Source organism: Notechis scutatus, chromosome 16, assembly GCF_049901735.1.
Source record: "Notechis scutatus isolate UNSWTSFEM ecotype Mainland chromosome 16, rNotScu1.2, whole genome shotgun sequence".
NCBI classification, from domain to species: domain Eukaryota; kingdom Metazoa; phylum Chordata; class Lepidosauria; order Squamata; family Elapidae; genus Notechis; species Notechis scutatus.
This window is the reverse complement of record NC_142024.1, coordinates 7,004,088-7,025,000: the sequence shown is the minus strand read 5'-3', so window position 1 is coordinate 7,025,000 and position 20,913 is coordinate 7,004,088. Positions and strand designations below refer to the sequence as shown.

General features: G+C 48.5%; 3 protein-coding genes across 3 annotated transcripts; all 3 read right to left on the bottom strand.

Annotated features, from left to right (window-relative positions):
* Nucleotides 1–1,032: 1,032 nt before the first annotated feature.
* LOC113432050 (proproteinase E-like) lies at nt 1,033–3,786 on the bottom strand. The gene is made up of 8 exons (XM_087944721.1): nt 3,747–3,786; nt 3,293–3,384; nt 3,004–3,101; nt 2,745–2,879; nt 2,489–2,625; nt 2,062–2,204; nt 1,353–1,505; nt 1,033–1,056 (listed from the first exon to the last, which is right to left on the bottom strand). Exons 1-8 carry the CDS (start codon nt 3,784–3,786, stop codon nt 1,033–1,035), a joined length of 822 nt encoding a protein of 273 aa, XP_087800847.1.
* A 2,191-nt stretch (nt 3,787–5,977) lies between these two features.
* Nucleotides 5,978–9,553, bottom strand: LOC113432151 (proproteinase E-like). The gene is made up of 8 exons (XM_087944588.1): nt 9,514–9,553; nt 8,623–8,714; nt 8,392–8,489; nt 8,129–8,263; nt 7,864–8,000; nt 7,021–7,163; nt 6,286–6,438; nt 5,978–6,001 (listed from the first exon to the last, which is right to left on the bottom strand). Exons 1-8 carry the CDS (start codon nt 9,551–9,553, stop codon nt 5,978–5,980), a joined length of 822 nt encoding a protein of 273 aa, XP_087800714.1.
* A 4,086-nt stretch (nt 9,554–13,639) lies between these two features.
* Nucleotides 13,640–16,832, bottom strand: LOC113432413 (proproteinase E-like). The gene is made up of 8 exons (XM_087944587.1): nt 16,770–16,832; nt 16,152–16,243; nt 15,865–15,962; nt 15,597–15,731; nt 15,331–15,467; nt 14,616–14,758; nt 14,026–14,178; nt 13,640–13,746 (listed from the first exon to the last, which is right to left on the bottom strand). Exons 1-8 carry the CDS (start codon nt 16,807–16,809, stop codon nt 13,723–13,725), a joined length of 822 nt encoding a protein of 273 aa, XP_087800713.1. The 5' UTR covers nt 16,810–16,832; the 3' UTR covers nt 13,640–13,722.
* Between the last annotated feature and the right edge of the window lie 4,081 nt (nt 16,833–20,913).

Here is a 20,913-nt window from a genome sequence, read left to right as displayed (position 1 = left end):
TTTTCTTTCTCTCTTTCCCTCTTTCCCTTTCTCACTTTTTCTTTCTCTTTCTTTCTCCCTCTTTCTTCTCTCTCTTTTTCTCTCTCTCACTCTCACTCTCTCTTTCCTGCTGGTGGAGCTCAGAGGACGCAGCTCTTTATGGCAATCCCAGAGGATGAAACACACCAGTTGTGGGATTCTACCGGGCAAACTGGGGCAAACCAGTAGCATTTCACCACTGAATTACACGTTACCTGTGGGTCCAAAGTGGTGTGAGAGAAAAAAGAGAATACTTATGTGGTCTCTGTAGAAATTAACACCTAAGGGTGTGAGTGTCTGTCTGTCTGTCCTTCCATCCATCCGTCCATCCATCTATCATCTATCATCTATCATCTATCTATCTATCTATCTATCTATCTATCTATCTATCTATCTATCTATCTCAGCTACATATTTTCATTAAAAAAGAGAGGCAGTTGAATTATTACCCAGCACTCAGAAATAAACCTTCTGAATTGAGCACTCTCTTCTCCTTAAATTTATGGGGGTTTTAAAAACCTATTTATGTATTTATTTATATCTCGCCTTTATTCTTGCTTGTCGCGGACGTCCGGTTTGTCTTATTACCGAAAGGGTGTAGTAACTAGTGATTTTCTTTCAAAGCTAATAAAGGGTTTTCCCTATTATCTGAATCTTTCAATGAGCTTCTGTAGGCATCATCTGGGTTTAGTTCTGTCGCGCTTTGCACACACTTCATCAGCCAGAGTCAGACAGGGTGAGGGGATCAGGGAATTGAAGCCTCATCGTGGCACATGTGTCCCCCCACCCAAAGACAGTGTCTCCGCCCAAAAGACAGTGGAGAGGAGAGGATTCAACCAAGACCAAGAAGAAGAAGAGGACAACGTGCTGCAGACCAGGAAGATGTTTATTATTATTATTATTATTATTATTATTATTATTATTATTATTATTATCATTATCATTATTATTATCATTATTATTATTATTATGTACAAGCAGAGCACAATCTGGAAACGCCACACACGTTTCTGCTTAGCGGGAATCGCTGGAAATGATCTGCAAAGCAAAACCGATATCTGGCATTAAGGAGTTGTGTGAGGGGACGCTGGTTGGTGAGCGTGCAAGAACCCCGGCCTGACCCACAAAGCTTGGTTTCTCTCACTTGGCCGAGGTCTGAAAAAAGGGAAGGGCAGTTTGGAAGACCCTGGCATCGCCCAAGTGGAAACGTGGAATGAATTCTCCCCCTTGGAGGGGAAAGGATGGACACCCGGACCTCCGAAGAGGGAAAGAGGGGGGTCTCCCATGCTCTCCACCCACCCACCCTCCCCTCTGATATGGGGGCTGGGCAATACCTGCTCGATCCAGGGGATGAAAGCAGAGACGCGGGTGAAGACGGTGGGCTTCTGCGGGGTGTTGCATCCTAAGATCGAGATGAAGCTGGTCACCCCGTGAACGTACCACCGGCCGTCAGCAGCTGGGCAACTGAGGGGCCCCCCGGAGTCACCCTGAAATGTGGAGTGAACCCTGACCCTTGTGTTCCTCAGTCATCCGTGCAAAAATACCTCTCTACTGCCGTATCCCAGGGAGGTGGCTGTTGCTTACAGAGCCCCCCCTGCTCAGGGACTGGATCCTCGGAGGGATTTCTCCCACAACTCACCTTTTGGTCCCGGCACGCAATTAAGCAGCAAGGGGCAGCCTAATCCCCCACAGTGCCATCCCTGGAGGTTTTTAAAAAGCTAATGCAATCCTAAGTTGCATTAACCGAGGGATACAATCAATATCAAGGGAGGTGCTAATACCACTCTATAAAGCCTGAGTAAGGCCACACCTAGAGTACTGCATCCAGTTTTGGTTACCACATTATGAAAAAGATATTGAGACTCTATCCTGCTCAAACAGGGGGTTGGACTAGAAGACCTCCAAGGTCCCTTCCGGCGCTGTTCTGATTGGATTGGGGTGGCAAGGCCAGGGCTGCTAATCCAGGAAAGGTGATTCCTGCTTCCTTGGCCCCAATCTCCGAACCCCAGACTGTATGCGGGACCCCTGCAGGCATCTACTCACGTTGCATCCGGCTTTGATGTCCCCACCGGCACACACCATCTTCTCTCTAACCGCCATTCCCCACCAGTCCGGCTGGGAGCAATGTGCATAGTCCACGACTGGCAGAAGCGCCTGCTGAAGGACGTCAGGCATGGGGCCTCCGGCTGGAAGATAAAAAAATTTCCCCACCCCTGGTGAATGGCTTCGCTCTTTCCATGGTGGCCCAGTGGTTAGAGGGCAGTACTGCAGGCTAACTCTGCCCACTGTCAGCAGTTTGATCCTGACCAGGTGGACTTAGCCTTCCGTCCTTCCGAGGTGGGTAAAACGAGGACCCAGATTGTTTGGGGGGCAAGAGGCTGACTCTGTAAACTGCCTAGAGAGGGCTGTGAAGCAGTATATAAGTGCTATTGCTATTCCCACGCCCACCTATTCCCGCGCCAGGACCTACTGTAGATCATGCCCCAGCCAGTGATGTAGCAGGGATGATAGTTGGCGAGCAGCTCTCCTGATGGGGGAAGGCATGCCAGCTGCACCTTGTCATTGAGAACGGCCGGGCGGGAGAGTTTGATCAGGGCGATGTCGTTCCTGGAAGAAGAGGCGGCGACGGTGTTGGTGAGGGGGCTATTTTCCTTCCCTCCCCCTGGGATTTCCTTTGCAAGAAGACACCCCACTACCTCCTTTCGAGCAGGGGCGGTTCTACTCACCCGCAGATGAGACAGCTGGGGTCCCAGCAGGTGTGCACGACAATGTCCTCGGGGTTGATCAAAATCTGCTGTTCCGGGCCCTCCACCTCGGTCAGGTTATATTCACCCAGGACCACCCTGTAGCTGTACTCTGGACTGAGAGGAGGGGGCAGCAGCATGAGACTGTGGAGGCTGGGTCTCCTTCACAGCCCCTTCCCTTTCCCAATACCCACTCCCCCAGCCTCACAGCAGGAGCACCCAGATGCCCGAGGGGACTCACGAGATGCAGTGCCCGGCGGTCATCACCCAGTTGGGGTGGATGAGGCTCCCACCGCAGAGGTGGTAGAAGGAGTCTCCAGCCTGGTATTGCAGGGACACCTGCGGCAAACCAGGAAGGTGGGTGGGCTCATTACTGTCCCCCACCCACACCTTCCTCTCTATGCTCCCAAAAATGCTCTTTATGGTCTGTATCAGGAGTGAACTGTTTTTCTCCAACCTCCCCCCTCTTCCTCTCTCTCTGCCTTTCTGGTGCAGCTATTGGGGAGTTGGAGGGATCGCCTACTACTTACCTGCCAGGGCCAGCTGTAAGGAATGGCATCTTCTCCGTTCACTACCCTCCCGGTTCGGACGGGGGAAAAGGCGGGCTCTCCGCAGCCGTGGGCTGAGCGGAAGCGGGGAGAGAAATCACATGATCTCGTCACACGGAGTTGCCTTTCCAAAGACTGTTTCCCCTGGTCTTCCTGGCCACTAACTCTCTACATGAGTGTATTGACACTCCATAAGGTACTAGTCAACTTGTACAAGAGTTGGGTTGTTGGTGCCCAGATGCTGCCACTTCTCCTGCAAATGCCAATTCAACGCCTGAAGCTGGGAGAAAGGAAAGGAAATTCTTCCAGCCCAGCTGAAGGAAGCAGGAAAAGCCAACCGCCAAAGATTTCTGCAGCTTGGGAGACCCTCATTCTCCGGCTTTTCCGGGAGCCCAAGAAGGTGCCAAGTGCCCCCTGCCCAGGTGCTGGGCTTTACCCTCAGTGGCTAGCAGGAACGCGACAAGGAGCCTCCACATGCTGATGGCAGAGTGACCCTGTGGGACAGATGGAATAGCTGCAGTCCCTTTTTATGCCATTCTGAGCCAGGGGACACGTTGCCACTTCTGGCGGCCCAAGGACAGAGTTTAGCCTTGTGTGCCCGGCTCCTATCTGCCCCCAGGAGACGGCAGCTGTTCGGAGGACAAGGGGGCAGGGAGGTTTCTGGGATGCCCAGATGGGGCACTGCCAATCCTTGCTGGCAGGGCAAGGGCCTGATGGGCCCCACACTGTGAAGCATTTCTTCTGGCCTTACTCCGGTTAACCTCTACCTGGGGCAGTGGTGGTATGCTCCCGGTTTGGCACGGTTCAGCCGAACTGGTAGTGAAAAAAAAACTCTGACTAAGAGGAGAAAAGTGCAGGATTAGCCCTCCCACCAGCCTCTGCGCTTTTCTTTGTCCTCTCAGATGATTGGCACTGCGGGCCTCAGTTGCTGTGTGGAAAGCTGCACACGGGCATTAGGTGCGCACGTGTTAGGGGCATGCACGCAATCACCAAATCGGTAGCGGAACAGGTAGGATCCCACTGCTGAGCTGGGGCCAGGAGGGACTAGAACCTTGTCTCAGTTTGGAGAAGGCACCCAGTTGCCCAGAGACAAGGTGGGGAGACCTCACACTCTGAAAGACGAGGGTTCGAGGCTTGGTGAAGCCAGCAGGCAGCCAGCCCTGGACGGCCTCATCTTAACAGAGTCGGGCTGACCTGCCACGAAGCCTCTTCCTCAATGCTGGCAGGAGGAATGACAGGATAACAGAGTTGGAAGGGACCTTCTAGGTCATCTAGTCTAGCCCCCCTTCCAAGCAAGAGACTCTACACCATTTCTGACAGATGGCAGTCCAGTCTCTTCTTGAAAGCCTCCATTGATGAAGCTCCCACAACTTCTGTTCCATTCGTTGATTGCTCTCACGGTCAAAACATTTCTCCTTATTTCCAGGTTGAATCTCTCCTTGTTCAGTTTCCATCCATTGTTCCTTGTCTGACCTTCAGGTGCCTTGGAGAATAGCTTGACCCCTTCCTCCTCTCTGTGGCAGCCCCTCAAATATTGGAAGATGCTCTCCTGTCTCCCCTGGTCCTTCTCCTACAAGACTACCCAGGCCCAGTTCCTGTAACAGTTCTTCGTATGTTTTAGCCTCGAGTCACTCTCTCTTGCCCTCTCTCCCTTTCTCTCCCTCTCCTTTCATTCTCTCCTTCCTTTTTCTTTCTCTCCTTTCTCCATCTTTCTCTTCCTTTTTGTTCTCTTTCTTTCTCTCTTTTTCTCTCATCCTCTTTCTCTCCCTCTCCCTCTTTTTCTTTCTTTCTCTCCTCTCTTCCTTTCTCTCTCTTTCTTCCTCTCTTTTTCTTTCTCTCTCCTTCCCCTCTTTCTCTCACTCTCTTTCTCCCCCCCTTCTCTCTCTCTCTCTTGACTGCTGGTGGATCTCAGAGGAGGCAGCTCCTGACATTTATGGCCATCACGGAGGGTGAAACACATGTTGAATGTGGGTCCAACGTGGTGTGAGATAAAAAAAAAGAATGCTTATGTGGTTTCTGTAGAAATTAACCCCTAAGGAGCATGGATGTGTATGTGTGTGTCTATCTATCATCTATCTATCTATCTATCTATCTATCTATCTATCTATCTATCTATCTATCTATCTATCTATCACAGGTACATATTTTCATTCAAAAAGAATGGCAGAGAAATTACTACCCGGGGCTCAGAAATGAACCTTCTGAATTCAACGCTCTCTTCTCCTTGAATTTTATGGGGGTCTTAAAAACCTATTTATGTATTTATTTATATCCCGCCTTTATTCTTGCTTCTCGTGGAGCTCCGATACGGATACTCTTCCTACCGAAAGGGTGTACTAACTAGTGACCCGCTTTCAAAGCTAGTAAAAGCTTTTCCCTTTATTTGAATCTTTCGATGAGCTTCTGTAGGCATCATCTGGGTTTAGTTCTGTCGCGCTTTGCACACCCATCCACAGCCAGAGTCGGAGAGGGCGAGGGGATCAGGGAATTGAAGCCTCATCGTGGCGCGTGTGTCCCCCTACCCAAAGACAGTGGAGAGGATTCAACCAAGACCAAGAAGAAGAAGAAGAAGAAGAAGACAACGTGCTGCAGGCCAGGAAGATATTTATTATCGTTGTTTTTGTAGACAAGCAGAGCCCAATCTGGAAACGCCACACACGTTTCTGCTTAGCGGGAGTAGCTGGAAATGATCTGCAAAGCAAAACCGACGATCTGGCATTAAGGAGTTGTGTGAGGGGACGCTGGTTGGTGAGCGTGCAAGAACCCCAGCCTGACCCACAAAGTTTGGTTTCCCGCACTTGGCCGAGGTGTGGAAAAAGGGAAGGGCGGTTTGGAAGACCAAGTGTAAATGTCATATAAATTCTCCCCCTTGGAGGGGAAGGGACGGACACCGGGAGCTCCGAAGAGGGAAAGAGGGGGGTCTCCATGCTCCCCACCCGCCCACCCTCCCCTCTGATATGGGGGCTGGGCTATACCTGCTCGATCCAGGGGATGAAAGCAGAGACGCGGGTGAAGACGGAGGGCTTCTGCAGAACGTTGCAGCCCCGGGCAGATACGAAGCTGGCCACCCCGTGAACGTACCACCGGCCGTCAGCAGCTGGGCAACTGAGGGGGCCCCCGGAGTCACCCTGAAATGGGGAATGAACCCTGACCCTTGTGTTCCTCAGTCATCCATGCAAAAATACCTCTCTCCTGCCCTCTCCCAGAGAGTTGGCTGTTGCTTACAGAGCCCCCCCTGCTCAGGGACTGGATCCTCGGAGGGATTTCTCCCACAACTCACCTTTTGATCCAGGCACACAATGAAGCAGCAAGGGGCAGCCTAATCCCCCACAGTGCCACCCCTGGAGGTTCTTAAGAAGAGATGGACTTGTCTGGAATGGCATAGGGACTCCTGCTCGAAGAGGGGGTTGGGCTAGAAGACCTCCACAGCAATGGTGGGATTCAAACACTGTAACAACCGGTTCTCTGCCCTAATGATTTCTACCCACAACCAGTTCACCAAACAGCTCAGAAAGTGAACAACCGGTCCTCCCAAACTGGTGCGAACCGGCTAAATCCCACCACTGCTCCAAGGTCCCTTCCGGTGCTGTTCAGATTGGGTTGGGGTGGGAAGGCCAGGGCTGCTAATCCAGGAAAGGAGATTCCAGCTTCCTTGGCCCCAATCTCCGAACCCCAGACTGTATGCGGGACCCCTGCAGGCATCTACTCACGTTGCATCCGGATTTGATGTCCCCACCGGCACACACCATGCTCTGCTTGACCGTGGATCCCCACCAGTCCGGCTGGGAGCAATGTGCATAGTCCACGACTGGCAGAAGCGCCTGCTGAAGGTTGTCAGGCATGGGGCCGCCGGCTGGAAGAGAAAAAAATTTTCCCCACCCCTGGTGAATGGCTTCGCTCTTTCCATGGTGGCCCAGTGGTTAGAGGGCAGTATTGCAGGCTAACTCTGCCCACTGTCAGCAGTTTGACCCTGATCAGCTCAAGGTGGACTCAGCCTTCCATCCTTAAATGTAAAATGAATAAAATGAGGACCCAGATTGTTTGGGGGGCAAGAGGCTTACTTTGTAAACCGCTTAGAGAGGGCTGTAAAACACCGTGAAGCAGTATATAAGTCTAAGTGCTCTCTTTCTCTCTTGCTATTTCTACCCCTTTTGTTCTCACTTTTTTTCTTTCTTTCTTTCTTTCTTTCTTTCTTTCTTTCTTTCTTTCTTTCTTTCTTTCTTTCTTTGTTTCTTTCTTTCTTTCCTTCTTCCTTCCTTCCTTCCTTCCTTCCTTCTTCCTTCCTTCCTTCCTTCCTTCCTTCCTTCCTTCCTTCCTTCCTTCCTTCCTTCCTTCCTTCCTTCCTGTTAGAATGCAGTATTCCATGCTAACTCTGTCCACTGTCAGCAGTTCAATCCTGACCAGCTCAAGGTGGACTCATCCTTCCATCCTTCCGGGGTGGGTAAAACAAGGACCCGGATTCTTTGGGGGCCAAGAGGCTGACACAACAACCTCTTAGAGAAGGCTGTGCTGTTGCTATTCCCGCGCGCACCTTCCCCCCAGCCAGGACCTACTGTAGAGCGTGCCCCAGCCAGTGATGTAGCAGGGATAATAGTCGGGGAGCACCTCTCCTCGTGGGGGGAGGCACGCTGGCTGCACCTTGTCGTTGAGAACGGCCGGATGGGAGAGTTTGATCAGGGCGATGTCGTTCCTGGAAGAAGAGGCGGTGACGGTGGTGAGGAGGGGTCTTTTTCCTTCCCTCCCCCTGGGATTATCTTTGCAAGAAGACACCCACACACCGCCAGCTGCCTCCTTTGGAACAGGGATGGTTCTACTCACCCGCAGGAGATGCAGTTGGGGTTCCAGCCAGGGTGCACGAAGAAGTCCTCGGGGTTGATCAAAATCTCCTGTTCCGGGCTCTCCACCTTGGCCAGGTTATATTCCCCCAGGACGACTTTGTTTTGGTACTGTGGACTGAGAGAGGGGGGCAACAGAGTGAGATGGGGGGACTCTGGGCCTCCTTCAGCCCTCCATGAAGGAGTGGCTCCTTCACCTGCCCTGTGCCCCACTCCACGAGCGCCAAGGTGCCTGAAGAGACTCACAAGATGCAGTGTGCAGCGGTCATCACCCAGTTGGGGTGGATGAGGCTCCCCCCGCAGAGGGGTGAGTAGTAGCCTCCGGCCTCAAATTGCAGGGACACCTGCAGCAAACAAGGTAGGGGGTGGACTTCTTAATGTCGCCCACCCATACCTTCCTCTCCCCCCTCCAAAAATCACTCTTCATGGTCTGTAGCTGGGGTGAGCAACTTTTTCCCAACCCCACCCCCCTTTTACCTGCCAGGGCCAGCTGTAAGGAATGGCATCTTCTCCGTTCACTACCCTCCCGGTTCGGACGGGGGAGTAGGCGGGCTCTCCGCAGCCGTGTGCTGAGCAGAAAGGGGGAGAACCACACAATCTCGTCACACGGAGTTGCCTTTCCAAGGACTGTTTCCCATGGCTTCCAGGCTACTTGGCAAGTTTAAGACTGGTGGACTTCGACTCCCAGAATTCCCATGTGAATTTTGATTCCCAGAATTCCCCAGCTAACTGTCTAGGGAATTCTGGGAGTCGAAGTCCACATGCCTTCAAGTTGCCAAGGTTAAGAACATTTCTTTAGGACAAGGGTCTTCAAACTTGGCAAGTTTAAGACTGGTGGACTTCGACTCCCAGAATTCCCATGTGGACTTTGATTCCCAGAATTCCCGAGTTAAGATGGACTGGAGGAGGAATTCTGGAGTTGAAGTCCACAAGTCTTAAAGCTGTCAAGTATGAAGACCCCCTGCTCTACCTGGGTGGGTAGCCACACCCAAGACACTCCATGAGTGACTAGTCAACCTTGTGCGAGAGAGAGGTGGGTTGTTGGTGCCCAGCCGCTACCCCCTCTCCTGCAAGTGCCAATTCAACGCCTGAAGCTGCGGAAGGAGAGCTGGTGCCCCTGCTTCTACAACAGCCTGGCAACCTGCCCCACCTCCACCCACCTCTTCACCCTCCAAGGGCCAGACCCCACCCCCATTCCTGGGAGTCAGGGCTGATGTCCAGTGGCCTGGGAGAAAGGAAAGGAGATTCTTCCAGCCCAGCTGAAGGAAGCAGGAAAAGCCAACCGCCAGCATGGGAGACCCTCATTCTCTTCCTTTCCTGGGAGCCCAAAATGGTGCCAGGTGCCCCTGCCCAGGTGCTGGGCTTTACCCTCGGCGGCCAGCAGGAACGCGACAAGGAGCCTCCACATGCTGATGGCAGAGTGACCCTGTGGGACAGAGGAATAGCTGCAGTCCCTTTTTATTCCGCCCCTTTTCCGAGCCAGGGGACACGTTGCCACTTCTGGCGGCCCAAGGACAGAGTTTAGCCTTGTGTGCCCGGCTCCTATCTGCCCGCAGGAGACGGCAGCTGTTCGGAGGACAAGGGGGCAGGGAGGTTTCTGGGATGCCCAGATGGGGCACTGCCAATCCTTGCTGGCAGGGCAAGGGCCTGATGGGCCCCACTGTGTGAAGCATTTCTTCTGGCCTTACTCCGGTTAACCTCTACCTGGGGCAGTGGTGGTATGCTCCCGGTTTGGCACGGTTCAGCCGATCTGGTAGTGAAAAAAAAAACTCCGACTTAGAGGAGAAAAGTGCAGTTATTTGACGCCTGCGGCGATAAACACGGTTGCTTTGCCAAAAGGCCTTGGCGGCTGCAGGAATCATGAGGAGAGAGCGGGGCGCACACAGGCTGCTCCGTCCCAGCCTCTCCTCTCGGCCTCCCCTCTTCGACTGCACCCCATAACCTTCAGTCCGGCTGAGAGAGGCGAGCGTGATAAGGTTTAATGGGGGCGGGGGGGTGCATATCTGTCTGGAAGACTGAACAGTGTGTTCTGGACCAGGGGTCTCCCACCTTGGCAACTTTAAGCCTGAATTCTCCAGCCTATTAGCTAGTAGATTGCTAATCTGTTGGAAGGGACCTTGTAGGTCATCTAGTCCAACCCCCCACCCAAGCAGGAGACCCTACACCATTTCTGGCAAATGGCAATCTGGTTTCTTCTTGAAAGCCTCCAGTGATGAAGCTCCCACAACTTACAGATAACAGATAACAGATAATTAACAGATTATCTTACAGATAACAGATAACAGAGTTGGAAGGGACCTTGTAGATCATCTAGTCCCACCGCCCCCACCCCAGCCCAGCGGAGACCCTACACCAAATGGCAGTCTAATCTCTTCTGGAAAGCCTCCAGTGATGAAGCTCCCACATATCTGAATGCAACTTCTGTTCCATGGGTTGATTGCTCTCACTGTCAGAAAGTTTCTCCTTATTTCCAGGTTGAATCTCTCCTGGATCAGTTTCCATCCATTGTTCCTTGTCTGACCTTCAGGTGCCTTGGAGAATAGCTTGACCCCCTTCCTCCTCTCTGGGGCAGCCCCTCAAATATTGGAAGGCTGCTCTCCTGTCTCCCCTGGTCCTTCTCTTCCCTAGACTAGCCAGGCCCAGTTCCTGCAACGGTTCTTCATATGTTTTAGCCTCCAGTCACTCTCTCTTGCTCTCTCTCCCTCTCTTTCTCTCCCTCTTTCTCTTTCTTTCTTTCTCTACTTCCTTTTTCCTTTTCTCTCACCCTCTTTCTCTGTTTGTTCTCTTTCTCTATTCTTTCTTTTTCTCTTTCTCTCCCACTCTTTTTCTGCCTCTTTTTCTCTCCTCTCCTGCTTTTTCTTTCTTTCTCTCTTTTTCTTTCTTTCTCCCTCTCCCTCTTTCTCACTAGTTCTCTTTCTCCCTACCTCCCTTTCTCTTTTTCTTTCTCTCTCTTTCTCCCTCCCTCTCTCTCTTGCCTTCTGGTGGAGCTCAGAGGAGGCGGCTCTTGAAATTTATGGCCATCACAGAGGATGAAACACACATTGAATGTGGGTCCAAAGTGGTGTGAGAGAAAAAAGAGAATACTTATCTGGTCTGTTGAAATTAACCCCTAAGGGGTATGTGTGTGTGTGTATTGCACAGGTACATATTTTTCATTAAAAAGGAGAGGCAGATGAATTACTACCCACCACTCAGAAATGAACCTTCTGGATTCAGCACTCTCTTCTCCTTAAATTTATGGGTCTTATGAACCTATTTATGTATTTATTTATTTCCTGCTTTTATTCTTGCTTGTCGTGCACATCCGATACGGGAACTCTTCATACTCCTCTTCCTACCAAAAGGTTGTACTAACTAGTGATTCTCCTGTAAAGCTAGTAAAAGGTTTTCCCTTTATTTGAATCTTTCGATGAGCTTCTGTAGGCATCATGTGGGTTTAGTTCTGTCGCGCTTTGCACACCCATCACCAGCCAGAGTCAGAGAGGGCGAGGGGATCAGGGAATTGAAGCCTCATCGTGGCGCGTGTTGTGGTTCGCCGGCAGATGATGCAGACGGCAGCGGAATCGGACAGTTAGGAAGAAAGCGGACCGGTCAGGGAGTCTGGGGAGGACTCGGACAAGGGTTCTGTGTCAGACGCAGGAATGGGGCCAGGACCATCTGGGAGTGGGGTGCTGACTCCGGAGCTTTGGAGTCTGGCAGCAGCGAAGCAGAGGACCCAGGGGAGCCTGTTCCCAGTGCGCGTGTGCACAGAAGGCAAGAACAGCTGGAACAGAAGGGGCGACTCGGGAGGAGGACTAGGAGCTGATTGCCCCTTGCATAAGGGATAAAAGTCAGACCTCAATGTCAAAATCTTTGCAGGAAGCAAAGTAGTTCGATAGATTCCGAGTCCTCCTGGAAGCTCTGTGAACTCTGGTTGGTTTTTTTTTCTGGTATTTTAGGTGGTTTCTGTTATAGTTAATTGGAGACTTCTGTTTTTGGCAGCATTCCAGAGCACCGAAAGGTGTGTGCCTATCTTGGGAAACTGTTTAAGATTAGTCCTGGCTGGGAATGAAAGTAATTCCCAGCGTTCCAATAAAATAGGTTTTGCTTTTCTACCAAGTTTGTGGGTTTTTTAAAATAAATTTATTTATTCAATGTTTTAACTTTTAAAAACAAATTTCCGCTCTTTACAACATTCCTATAGCAGTGTTTACATTGTAAATATCTTCTATTAACATGTTATACATCTCTGTATTTGATCCTTCATCATTCTAGGCATTTTATACATGTATACATTTTTATTTACTTTTATTTACAGGAAAACCTTTTTGTTTAGTAGTTTTATAGTATTACATGCATCATTTGACGCCTTTGCGTCTTATTCTTCTCCATTCGTACCAAACATCCCATATTTTATAATATTCTCCTTTATCCTTCAGTAATTTTGTTAATCTATCCATCTCTGTGTATTGATATATCTTATTAATAATTGTGGCTCCTGGGGGGGATCGTAGCCTGCTTCCAATTTTGGGCAAAAGAAATTCTGGCCGCCGTTATTATATGGAGCATCACATATTGGTATTTTCTGTGCATGTTAGGTTCTAACATTCCTAATAAGAAGATTTCTGGTTTAAATTTCACTCTCTGTTTCGTTATTTCCTCTAACCATGATCTAATTTTTTGCCAGTATCTCTGTGGATGAGGGCACATCCACCACATATGGAAGTATGTTCCCTGATTATGATTGCATCTCCAACCTTTGGGTATCATATTTGGAAACATTTTGGCAATTCTGGCTGGTGGGAGGTGTCAGCGGTAAAACATATTATATACATTCTCTTTATAAGAGACCGACAATGTTAATTTATAATTTACTTGCCAAATACGTTCCCACTGTTCCAAATTAATGCTGTGGCCTATATTTTTAGCCCAGGTTATCATACTTTCTTTAACAGTTTCTTCTTTCATTTTTTACTAATCATTTTTTTCCTCAACGCCTTGTAATAGTTTGACTAGCTCTTGCTGAGTTGTGTAAAAATTAAATTGTTCTTTATGTTTTTTGTAACGAGTTTGAACTTGCATGTAGGGCCACCATCTTATTTCAATTCCCTGTAATTCTAGTTGATTCTGCGTTTTTAATTCCCCCTTTTCATTTAACAAATCTCTATATTTTATCATTTTATTAAGATCCAAGGCCTTGAGATATATTAATGCTTCCATTGTCAAAAACCATAATGGCACCTTCATATAGTAGTTCTTTTTTAGATTCTCCCAAATGGATAAGAGAGTGTTTCTCACCCAATGTCTTTGGAAGTATTTACTCTTCCCATCCCAAAGAAACGCATGCCGCCAATTTGTAACTCGTAACCTTCTAATGTCAATATCCTTTTATCTGTTAGATTAGTTTGTGTTTAATTACGTTTGACGAAGCCTGGGTCAGAACAGTGTGTGTGTCCCCTGACCAAAAGACAGTGGAGAGGAGTCAACCAAGACCAAGAAGAAGAAGACAACGTGGTGCAGGCCAGGAAGATATTTATTATTATTATTATTTTTGTATACAAGCAGAGCCCAATCTGGAAACGCCACACACGTTTCTGCTTAGCGGGAATAGCTGGAAATGATCTGCAAAGCAAAACCGATATCTGGCATTAAGGAGTTGTGTGAGGGGACGCTGGTTGGTGAGCGTGCAAGAACCCCGGCCTGACCCACAAAGCTTGGTTTCTCTCACTTGGCCGAGGTGTGGAAAAAGGGAAGGGCGGTTTGGAAGACCAAGTGTAAATGTCATATAATTCTCCCCTTGGAGGGGAAGGGACGGACACCGGAGCTCCGAAGAGGGAAAGAGGGGCTCTCCATGCTCCCCACCCACCCACCCTCCCCTCTGATATGGGGGCTGGGCAATACCTGCTCGATCCAGGGGATGAAAGCAGAGACACGCGTGAAGACGGTGGGCTTCTGCAGGGTGTTGCAACCCCAGCCAGAGCCGAAGCTGGTCACCCCATGAACGTACCACCGGCCGTCAGCAGCTGGGCAACTGAGGGGGCCCCCGGAGTCACCCTGAAATGTGGAGTGAACCCTGACCCTTGTGTTCCTCAGTCATCCGTGCAAAAATACCTCTCTCCTGCCCTCTCCCAGGGAGGTGGCTGTTGCTTACAGAGCCCCACCTGCTCAGGGACTGGATCCTCGGAGGGATTTCTCCCTCGACTCCCCTTTTGGTCCCGGCATGCAATGAAGCAGCAAGGGGCAGCCTAATCCCCCACAGTGCCACCCCTGGAGGTTCTTAAGAAGAGAGGGACTTGTCTGGAATGGCATAGGGACTCGTGCTCGAAGAGGGGGTTGGACTAGAAGACCTCCAAGGTCCCTTCCGGCTCTGTTCTGATTGGGTTGGGGTGGGAAGGCCAGGTCTGCTAATCCAGGAAAGGTGATTCCAGCTTCCTTGGCCCCAATCTCTGAACCCCAGACTGTATGCCTGACCCCTGCCGGCATCTACTCACGTTGCATCCGGATTTGATGTCCCCACCGGCACACACCATGCTCTCCGTGACGTAGGTCCCCCACCAGTCTGGCTGGGAGCAATGTGCATAGTCCACGACTGGCAGAAGCGCCTGCTGAAGGATGTCAGGCATGGGGCCTCCAGCTGGAAGAGAAAAATTTCCCCCCACCCCTGGTGAATGGCTTCGCTCTTTCCATGGTGGCCCAGTGGTTAGAGGGCAGTACTGCAGGCTAACTCTGCCCACTGTCAGCAGTTTGATCCTGATCAGCTCAAGGTGGACTCAGCCTTCCATCCTTAAATGTAAAATGAATAAAATGAGGACCCAGATTGTTTGGGGGGGCAAGAGGCTTACTTTGTAAACCGCTTAGAGAGTGCTGTAAAACACCGTGAAGCAGTATATAAGTCTAAGTGCTCTCTTTCTCTCTTGCTATTTCTCTCTCACTTTTTTTTTTTTTTTTTTCTCCCCCCCTCCTCCCTCCCTCCCCCCCCCCTCCCTCCCTCCCTCCCTTCCGTTTAGATTGTTTCCCCCCCCCCCCCCCCAATCCAATTGTTGCAATCTCCCCTGCTTTGAGCTTTCTTTTTCCCCCTCACCTTCTGAGGTGGGTAAAACAAAGACCTGGATTCTTTGGGGGCCAAGAGGCTGAATCAACAACCGCTTAGAGAAGGCTGTGTTTATTGCTATTCCCGCGCGCACCTCCCCCTCAGCCGGGACCTACTGTAGAGCGTGCCCCAGCCAGTGATGTAGCAGGGATCATGGTTGGGGAGCACCTCTCCTTGTGGGGGGAGGCACGCCGGCTGCACCTTGTCGTTGAGAACGGCCGGGCGGGAGAGTTTGATCAGGGTGATGTCGTCCCTGGAAGAAGAGGCGGTGACGGTGGTGAGGAGGGGGCTTTTTCCTTCTCCACCTGGGATTATCTTTGCAAGAAGACACCCACCCACTCCTGCCAGCCGCCTCCTTTGGAACAGGGACGGTTCTACTCACCCGCAGGAGATGCAGTTGGGGTTCCAGCCGGGGTGCACGAAGATGTCCTCGGGGTTGATCAAAATCTCCTGTTCTGGGCCCTCCACCTTGGCCAGGTTATATTCACCCAGAACGACTTTGTAGCGGAGGTGTCGACTGAGAGAGGGGGGCAACAGAGTGAGACTCTGCGCCTCCTTCAGCCCTCCATTAAGGAGTGGCTCCTTCACCTGCCCTGTGCCCACTCCCCCAGCCCCACACCAGGAGCGCCAAGGTGCCCGAGGGGACTCACTGGATGCAGTGCCCGGCGGTCATCACCCAGTTGGGGTGGATGAGGCTCCCCCCACAGGTGTGGTAGAAGGAGTCTCCAGCCTGGTATTGCAGTGACACCTGTGGCAAACAAGGGAAGGGGTGGACTTCTTAATGTTGCCCACCCAGACCTTCTTCTCCCCCCTCCAAAAAACACTCTTCATGGTCTGTAGCTGGGGTGAGCGGCTTTTCTTCAACACCCCCCCACACCTCCTCTCTCTGCCTTTCTGGTGCAGCTACTAGGAGTTGGAGGGATCGCCTACTACTTACCTGCCAGGGCCAGCTGTAAGGAATGGCATCTTCTCCGTTCACTACCCTCCCGTTTCGGACGGGGGGATAGGCGGGTTCTCCACAGCCATGGGCTGAGCGGAAGCGGGGAGAGAAATCACACGATCTCGTCACACGGAGTTGCCTTTCCAAGGACTGTTTCCCATGTTTTCCTGGCCACTAACTGTCTACATCAAACTTGGCAAGTTTAAGACTTGTGGACTTAACTCCCAGAATTCCCATGTGGACTTCAACTCCCCAAATTCCTCAGCTACCCAGCTGCTACCACCTCTTCTACAAATGCCTGTTCAATGCCTGAAGCTGAGGAAGGAGAGCTGGTGTCCCTGCTACAACAGCAGCCTGTCAACCTGCCCCACCTCACCCCACACCTGCCTTGGCTGAACAGCCCGTCACCCTCCAAGCACTGCCCAGTGCTAGACCCCCCCATTCCTGGGAGTCAGGGCTGATGTCCAGTGGCCTGGGAGAAAGGAAAGGAGATTCTTCCAGCCCAGCTGAAGGAAGCAGGAAAAGCCAACCGCCAGCATGGGGGACCCTCATTCTCCGGCTTTTCCGGGAGCCCAAGAAGGTGCCAGGTGCCCCTGCCCAGGTGCTGGGCTTTACCCTCGGCGGCCAGCAGGAACGCGACAAGGAGCCTCCACATGCTGATGGCAGAGTGACCCTGTGGGACAGAGGAAGTAGCTGCAGCCCCTTTTATGCCTTTCCGAGCCAGGGGACACGTTGCCACTTCTGGCGGCCCAAGGACAGAGTTTAGCCTTGTGTGCCCGGCTCCTATCTGCCCGCAGGAGACGGCAGCTGTTCGGAGGACAAGGGGGCAGGGAGGTTTCTGGGATGCCCAGATGGGGCACTGCCAATCCTTGCTGGCAGGGCAAGGGCCTGATGGGCCCCACAGTGTGAAGCATTTCTTCTGGCCTTACTCCGGTTAACCTCTACCTGGGGCAGTGGTGGTATGCTCCCGGTTTGGCACGGTTCAGCCGAACTGGTAGTGAAAAAAAAACTCCGACTAAGAGGAGAAAAGTGCAGGATTAGCCCTCCCACCAGCCTCTGCACTTTTCTTTGTCCTCTCAGATGATTGACACTGCGGGCCTCAGTTGCTGTGTGGAAAGCTGCACACGGGCATTAGGTGCGCACGTGTTAGGGGCATGCACGCAATCCCCAAATCGGTAGCGGAACAGGTAGGATCCCACTGCTGACCGGGGGCAGGAGGGACTAGAACCTTGTCTCGGACCCAGTTGCTCAGAGACAAGGTGGGGAGATCTCACATTCTTTTTTTTTTTTTCCAAAATTTTTATTAATTTAAAAAAAAACAAATATATACAAACAAAACACAAAACATGAAAACATAAAACATATTTTTTGAAAGCAGCTTGATCCCGGGTTACATCTCTTCATACAGACATAAATTCAAGTTCATGCTCACTTTTATATACCATTCCATATCTTATTACCATTCTACATTTTTTATATAGCTTCTCCCCTCTTTTCACTCTCTTAATTCTATTTTATTTATTTCATCTTAATTTAAATCATTATACTTATATCCTTTGTCTGTCCTGTTTCAGCTGTCTATTATCTTTTCTCATTAACACAAAATTTCTCCTGTTATCACTGATTGGAGTATGACTCCTTTATATCTTTCCTCTAAATTTAACACTTAATATAATACATAACTTTCATTCGGATTCTGCTTAGTACATTCTAAAGCTACACACTATATTTTAAGAAGAGAAAAAATTTATAAATATATAATATAATTAAAACAACAATCCATACCAATTGAACTCTATCGTTAAAGTTAATATTCATTTAAATCTTAAACATTTTACACATTCCTTTTCAAATAGGTATCATGCTTCTATGGGAACACTTATAAATTTTGCGTAGTTACTTCCCCCCCATTTCACTTATATTTTAAAACATTATGTAATTAAAATGTTCCCATTCCTTCTTAATTCAATTCTCTCATATTTCATTTCATTTATTTTGTTCAAGAAGAAAAAAAAAGTTTCACTAAATTACATTGAATATTTTATCCCATTTTATAATCATATGTTATTCTAATTTTCTAACAATATTTCTAATACAAATACAACAATACAGTCTTATGTACCTTTGCAGAATCTCTTTTTCAGTTATATTTTTATCCATTATCTCTAAATAAATCCTGTTCTTTTACATCTTGTTTCAAACCTTTGTAGCTTCTCTTTCCTTCCTTCCTCCCTTGTTTCTTCACTCTGCCCTTTTTACCCCCTTGTCTCTCCATCTCCATTTCTCTGTTCTGTATTCATCTTTTCTGTTGCTTTCTGACATTATATCCACTTTTCACCTTATTTTTCCCTTTTTTGGTTGTTTTTTTAGAACTTTAATTCTCCATTCTCTTTCCCCCCTTTCCCCTTTCTTGCCCAGATAAAGTTACTTGTTCATTAAAGATGGCTTCTTCTTTGTCCCAATCTTCTTGTTCTTGTAGTTTCTCATAAGTAGAGATCGCCATTTCTAAAAAATGAAAAACGGAGCCAAAAGAGCCCTTCCCTTCTTGTTCCTCCTCTTTGTATTTTTTAAATTTCTGCAACCGTTCTTCATATGTTTTAGCCTCCAGTCACTCCCTCTTGATCTCTCCCCCTTTCTCTCCCTCTCCTTTCTTTCTCTCCTCTCTCCCTCTTTCTCTTCCTTTTTGTTCTCTTTCTTTCTCTCTTTTTCTCTCACCCTCTTTCTCTCCCTCTCCCTCTTTTACTTCCTTTCTCTCCTTCTCTCCTCCTTTCTCTCTCTTTCTTCCTCTCTTTCTCTTTTTCTTCCTCTCTCCTTCACCCTCTTTCTCTCACTCTTTTTCCCTCCCTCCCTCTCTGTCTCTCTCTCTGTTGCCTGCTGGTGGAGCGTAGACCTCCTGGAAGCTCTGTAAACTCTGGTTTTTTTCTGGTATTTTAGGTGGTTTCTGTTATAATTAATTGGAGACTTCTGTTTTTGGCAGCATTCCAGAGCACCGAAAGGTGTGTGCCTATCTTGGGAAACTGTTTAAGATTAGTCCTGGCTGGGAATGAAAGTAATTCCCAGCGTTGCAATAAAATAGATTTTGCTTTTCTACCAAGTTTGTGGGTTTTTTAAAATAAATTTATTTATTCAATGTTTTAACATTTTAAAAAAAAATTCCGCTCTTTACAACGTTCCTATAGCAGTGTTTACATTGTAAATATCTTCTATTAACGTGTTGTACATCTCTGTATTTGATCCTTCATCATTCTAGGCATTTTATACATGTATACATTTTTATTTACTTTTATTTACAGGAAAACCTTTTTGTTTAGTAGTTTTATAGTATTACATGCATCATTTGACGCCTTTGCATCTTATTCTTCTCCATTCGTACCAAACATCCCATATTTTATAATATTCTCCTTTATCCTTCAGTAATTTTGTTAATCTATCCATCTCTGTGTATTGATATATCTTATTAATAATTGTGGCTCCTGGGGGGGATCGTAGCCTGCTTCCAATTTTGGGCGAAAGAAATTCTGGCCGCCGTTATTATATGGAGCATCACATATTGGTATTTTCTTTGCATGTTAGGTTCTAACATTCCTAATAAGAAGATTTCTGGTTTAAATTTCACTCTCTGTTTTGTTATTTCCTCTAACCATGATCTAATTTTTGCCAGTATCTCTGTGGATGAGGGCACATCCACCACATATGGAAGTATGTTCCCTGATTATGATTGCATCTCCAACCTTTGGGTATCATATTTGGAAACATTTTGGCAATTCTGGCTGGTGGGAGGTGTCAGCGGTAAAACATATTATATACATTCTCTTTATAAGAGACCGACAATGTTAATTTATAATTTACTTGCCAAATACGTTCCCACTGTTCCAAATTAATGCTGTGGCCTATATTTTTAGCCCAGGTTATCATACTTTCTTTAACAGTTTCTTCTTTCATTTTTTACTAATCATTTTTTTCCTCAATGCCTTGTAATAGTTTGACTAGCTCTTGCTGAGTTGTGTAAAAATTAAATTGTTCTTTATGTTTTTTGTAACGAGTTTGAACTTGCATGTAGGGCCACCATCCTATTTCAATTCCCTGTAATTCTAATTGATTCCACATTTTTAATTCCCCCCTTTCATTTAACAAATCTCTACATATTATCATTTTATTAAGATCCAAGGTGTTGGGATCAGTGCTGGGATTCAAATTTTTTTACTACGGGTTCTCTGGGCGTGGATTGGTGGGCGTGGCAGAGGAAGGATACTGTAAAATCTCCAGTCAGGTGGTTTTTTCCAGTTGTCCGAACGACTCAAAATTTCCGTTACCGGTTCTCCAGAACTGGTCAGAACCTGCTGAATACCACCTCTGATTGGGATACATTAATGCATCCATTGTCAAAAACCATAATGGCACCTTCATATAGTAGTAGATTCTCCCAAATAGATGAGTGTTTCTCACCCAATGTCTTTGGAAGTAGGTATGATATTTACTCCTCCCATCCCAAAGAAACGTATGCCAACCAATTTGTAACTCGTAACCTTCTAATGTCAATATCCTTTTATCTGTTAGATTAGTTTGTGTTTAATTATGTTTGACAAAGCCTGGGTCAGAACAGTGTGTGTGTCCCCTGACCAAAAGACAGTGGAGAGGAGTCAACCAAGACCAAGAAGAAGAAGACAACGTGGTGCAGGCCAGGAAGATATTTATTATTATCATTATTATTTTTGTATACAAGCAGAGCCCAATCTGGAAACGCTGCACACATTTCTGC

Bases quoted from the DNA above. Each gene is read 5' to 3' on its own strand.
- LOC113432050 (XM_087944721.1), bottom strand. From the start codon at position 3,786: ATGTGGAGGCTCCTTGTCGCGTTCCTGCTAGCCACTGAGG. The intron at 2,880-3,003 runs GTGAGTCCCCTC...CCCTCCTCTCAG, and splicing joins ACCGCCGGGCACTGCATCTC to TCCAGAGTACAGCTACAGGG. The intron at 2,205-2,488 runs GTAGGTCCTGGC...TTTATCTTCCAG, and splicing joins TGGCTGGGGCATGATCTACA to CCGGAGGCCCCATGCCTGAC.
- LOC113432151 (XM_087944588.1), bottom strand. From the start codon at position 9,553: ATGTGGAGGCTCCTTGTCGCGTTCCTGCTGGCCGCCGAGG. The intron at 8,490-8,622 runs GTAAAAGGGGGG...TGTTTGCTGCAG, and splicing joins CTTACAGCTGGCCCTGGCAG to GTGTCCCTGCAATTTGAGGC. The intron at 8,001-8,128 runs GTGAGTAGAACC...CTCTTCTTCCAG, and splicing joins CCCAACTGCATCTCCTGCGG to GAACGACATCGCCCTGATCA.
- LOC113432413 (XM_087944587.1), bottom strand. From the start codon at position 16,809: ATGTGGAGGCTCCTTGTCGCGTTCCTGCTGGCCGCCGAGG. The intron at 15,963-16,151 runs GTAAGTAGTAGG...TGTTTGCCACAG, and splicing joins CTTACAGCTGGCCCTGGCAG to GTGTCACTGCAATACCAGGC. The intron at 15,468-15,596 runs GTGAGTAGAACC...CTCTTCTTCCAG, and splicing joins CCCAACTGCATCTCCTGCGG to GGACGACATCACCCTGATCA.